This window comes from Crocodylus porosus, unplaced genomic scaffold (assembly GCF_001723895.1).
Source record: "Crocodylus porosus isolate Cpor-Errol unplaced genomic scaffold, CroPor_comp1, whole genome shotgun sequence".
Classification (NCBI taxonomy): Eukaryota; Metazoa; Chordata; order Crocodylia; family Crocodylidae; genus Crocodylus; species Crocodylus porosus.
In genome coordinates this window covers 14,426,899-14,430,725 of record NW_017728921.1, presented here as the reverse complement: position 1 = coordinate 14,430,725, position 3,827 = coordinate 14,426,899, and the positions used below count along the sequence as shown (strand labels likewise).

The following is a 3,827-nucleotide window of genomic DNA, read 5'->3' as shown; positions in this document are numbered from 1 at the left end:
CATCCCATCCACCTGGCTGAGTGTGTCCTGCCCACAGGGGTTCCAGGTAGTATCCATGGAGACCCTGCCCAAACACCCACTCCGTCCAGCGCTCCCAGCAGTGGGGGCAGGTGAATGGGCTGGGGTGGCTAGGCAGTGAAGCCACGTCTGGTAGTAGCAGTGACACTGGCACCGACAGCTAGGAGCCACTGCCACTACCGCAGCTCCTGGGAAGGGGAGTCCAGCCACCGCACTGCCCCAGCTCTACTGCATGCCTAAGGGTAGCAGAACTGGCTGTACATACCTTGGCCCAGGCTGCCCTCCAAGTCTGGGCTGGGCTGGGCAGGGTTGAGGGACCCACCATGGGCCAAATAAAATCCTCTGGTAGGTCAGATGTGTCCCACAAGCCAGATTTTGCCCATCCCTCATTTAAATGATATGGTTCCCTACCCTCCAAGCCAGGTAAAAGTAGCAGAGATTTTAGGAAAAGGGGAAAGAAAACAAAAAAGAAAAAGGGAAAACTACAGAAAGATAGATGCTTACAAAAGAACTAGAGTAGATACATATAAGGAATGTGAAAAGCCTATGAGAAAATGCATTTAAGGAAGAAATATACCACATTGCTCTGATAAGAGCTCAGATAAGGCAATGTTTAGTAACTCAATGGGATGAAATCCCATAGTGTCTAGCTATATCAAGTGCTCTTACAGTAAACAGGCTGTATCTCAGTTGAATACTACAGGACTCCCAGATGTATTACAAATCAGAAGTAGATGTCTCTGAGAGGAAATCAGATCCCAATGCATGTCTACTGCATTAAAACATTAAAAAGTTCTTTTAGTTTGTTCAATAACATAAAATCCCTGAAGTGCCGGGAAGAAAGGGTTAAATTTAAGTGCTTTGCACTATGTTGAAAACCCATGTTTGATTTTTAGTGCCTTGTTCCCTAAAAATCGCTAGGGCAGAAACTCTTCTATTGGCAGGAAAGGGAGCATTAAGAACATTCACCTCAGGTTTCAGATATATACAAAAAGAACCAGCTGTGCCCCTAACAGGCAAACTCCAATGCACACAAGTAATCCCATTAAACTTATGTGTTGAAGGATGACAAACATGGTATATTACACACACAACTACACTAAAAATGTATTTCACCAGGCATCAACCTGAATCCCATACATTTGATGATAACAGCACTGGCCCCACCTCCTGTACTTTTCATCAGCAGTTCTCATAGCAATTTACAAAGGAATCCCAATATCAACACCCCCATTTTGCCAGTGGTAAAACTGAGGCACCAAGGTGATGCGACTTGCCCAAGCTCATCCCCCAGCAGGCCATGCCAGATGCAGGAAAGGATCTCAGATCTCTTGAGTCCCAGACCAGTGCTTTCTCCACTGTGCCACATATCACCTGTAAGCTGCTAACAGAGACTTAATATAATCAACATGGAAACACTTAGGCCACATGTTTGCAAATGGGTCCTCACAAAGAGGCTTCCAGGGACTGCACTGCAGATCCAGACAAGCACAGAGTCATCCCACATGAAGCTAGCTGCAAGATCAAATCTTAAATGCTATGCTTGTTTTACATTAACCAAGTAGAAATAAAGACAGGCACATCTCAGAGCACTGCACTTTCACTTTTTTGGCTCCATGCAGTCTTTACATGTAAAGGATGTGTTCATGCACTGACTACTCAAACAGTAAAATGAAACTACATGTATGTTTGTAAGATCTGTACTTATTCTTCACAAAACAGAAAGTTTGACTATAGTCTATACTCATTCCGCTAAAAGAAAAGCTATGAAGTAAGCCAACTTTAAGAATGTCTGTGGCTTTTAGCTGTGCAGCAAAACTGTCCAACTTGAATAATACCCAGTTTACTCTGGATACAAGTCATCTGGAAGAAACGAGTTGAAGCTTCTAGAAGTTTATAGGAGGAAACAAATTTATCTGTCAAAATAAAGTTGTGTGCTGAACAAATTACTTAAATAAAGCATCTCTGTATGTGAGATGAACTTGAACGTTCAAAATTAACTCTTCACATGAAATGTGTTCCACCTGAGACTACTTCTGTAACAACAAATATTACTTTAATTTGCTTGTTTTGCCTATTGATAAGAGGCAAGTTTAAAAATAAATTATTAGCCACTAATAGTATTTAGCATTTTTAAAAATATCTTGGCAAGAATTACAACATTTCTCTGCAAATGTGTTTATCTCACTGGAAGCACTTTCTTCCTGAAGGTCAGATGTCTCCTACGTCACAAACCTCTATGGACTTGTAATTACAAAAGCAGTATACAAGAGGCGTTAAAAGTGACTTGTTGTGTGGTAATAACCTTTTTCTACAACAATGTAGTATAGACTCAATGAGCTAGTGCAGTTTTGGGAACCCAAACATAGAAGGTGAATATAAAATATAAAACCTCAAAGCAAAACAAACAAAGTGAGTTTGGCAGACTCAAGTTAGACCTATTTCTTCGGTGCTTTTCCCCACAGACCCAAAACAGGACGGGGGTGCACTAGCACAGTGGAGTGCAGAAGTCTTCATTCTTCCTGCCAAAATGATGCCCGGTGTAAACTTTTAGCCTTGTTTTTGATAAGCATTCAAATACATGCAATTTGCAGTGAAGAAACATAAGCGGCTCAGTCTTCCCCTGACTAACACACCTTTTCACTACTGAGTTGGAAAACCAAGAATCTGAAGAAGACTGCACTGCGTGTGAAAATGGAAATAAGTCTATCCTAACTGTGCTGTCAGTCCATTAAAAGATATCACTCACAAAAACTCTTGCCTCGCGTATCTCCTGGACCATCACAGCTACAATATCACTCCACCACTCCCAACAAATAACTGGTTTCCTACAGTTATATTCTTTTAACTCTGGCAAGCAGTCTCCTGAACGCAGTGTCACCAGGACTGTTACCCAAAAGACCATGCTGTTTTTTCTGCATGGTAAGAGGCAGGAATTGCCCAATGGGACTCCCTCTTCTCACATCACCCCAGCAGAAGACAGCTCTCAGGTGTCCCAGCAAACACTTGGACAAAGCAGTCCCCAGCCAAACTGGATTATAGAAGCCCCGTTTCTCTAGCTGCACTTTCATCGCACCAACTTTGGAGAACAACTTACATCAATTCTCTCAGCCTGCAAGACCTAAAAAAAATGCTGTGGTTCCCCAAGAGAAGCCAGGCTGGTTCACAGGCAAATGAACCATCGTTACCTTGCTTTTGGCAAACCCGTTCTGTCGAAGGTCAAGGGCCCGTTACATTCCTGCAGCTCCTAAAACCAGAGGTCATTTGGGAGCCACTTGTAACAGCTACATTTGATCAGGCAGGGAGGGAAGGCAACACCCCAGGCTGGCGGGTGGGCAAGCAGCAGCAGGAGGTTCTTACTTGGTTTCATGGCTGCGCTCAGCTCCTCAGCGGCAGCCACCACAGACCGTCGCAGTCAGCGATTTTTAACTTTGGAAGCCCGCGAGGCTCCAACGTCTGCAGGTAGCCACACACCCTACACCCCTCACACACCAGCTAGACACACGCACGCACCGCCACGCTTACCAGTCGCACGGCCAAAAGCGCCAGCATGCCGCCACACGCACCCAACGCGCCGCCACGCTCCGTGGCACATCCGCACGCGCCCATAGGATTGCACACACATCCACACGCGTGGGGTTGCACACGCAGCACCAACACAGGGTTGCACGCCCGGCGCTGCAGGTGCACACGCGCGCTCACCATTGTGGTTGACCCAGGTCGGCTTCAGGAGCTTCATCGTCCCGCGCCGCCGCCGCCGGGAGCCCAGGGCGCGCGGGCTGCGGCCGGGCTGACTCCGCCGCCGGCTG

The 3,827-nt window shown here is 45.9% G+C and overlaps 1 protein-coding gene across 1 annotated transcript in view; it reads right to left on the bottom strand.

Moving 5' to 3' along the window:
• LOC109312778 (protein HIRA) overlaps nt 1–3,818 on the bottom strand; it is a 57,131-nt gene extending 53,313 nt beyond the window's left edge. The window contains exon 1 of the mRNA XM_019539055.1: nt 3,721–3,818. Within this exon, the coding sequence (XP_019394600.1) occupies nt 3,721–3,757 (37 nt within the window). The 5' untranslated portion in view covers nt 3,758–3,818. The remainder of the gene's footprint in view (nt 1–3,720) is intronic.
• Nucleotides 3,819–3,827: the final 9 nt, after the last annotated feature.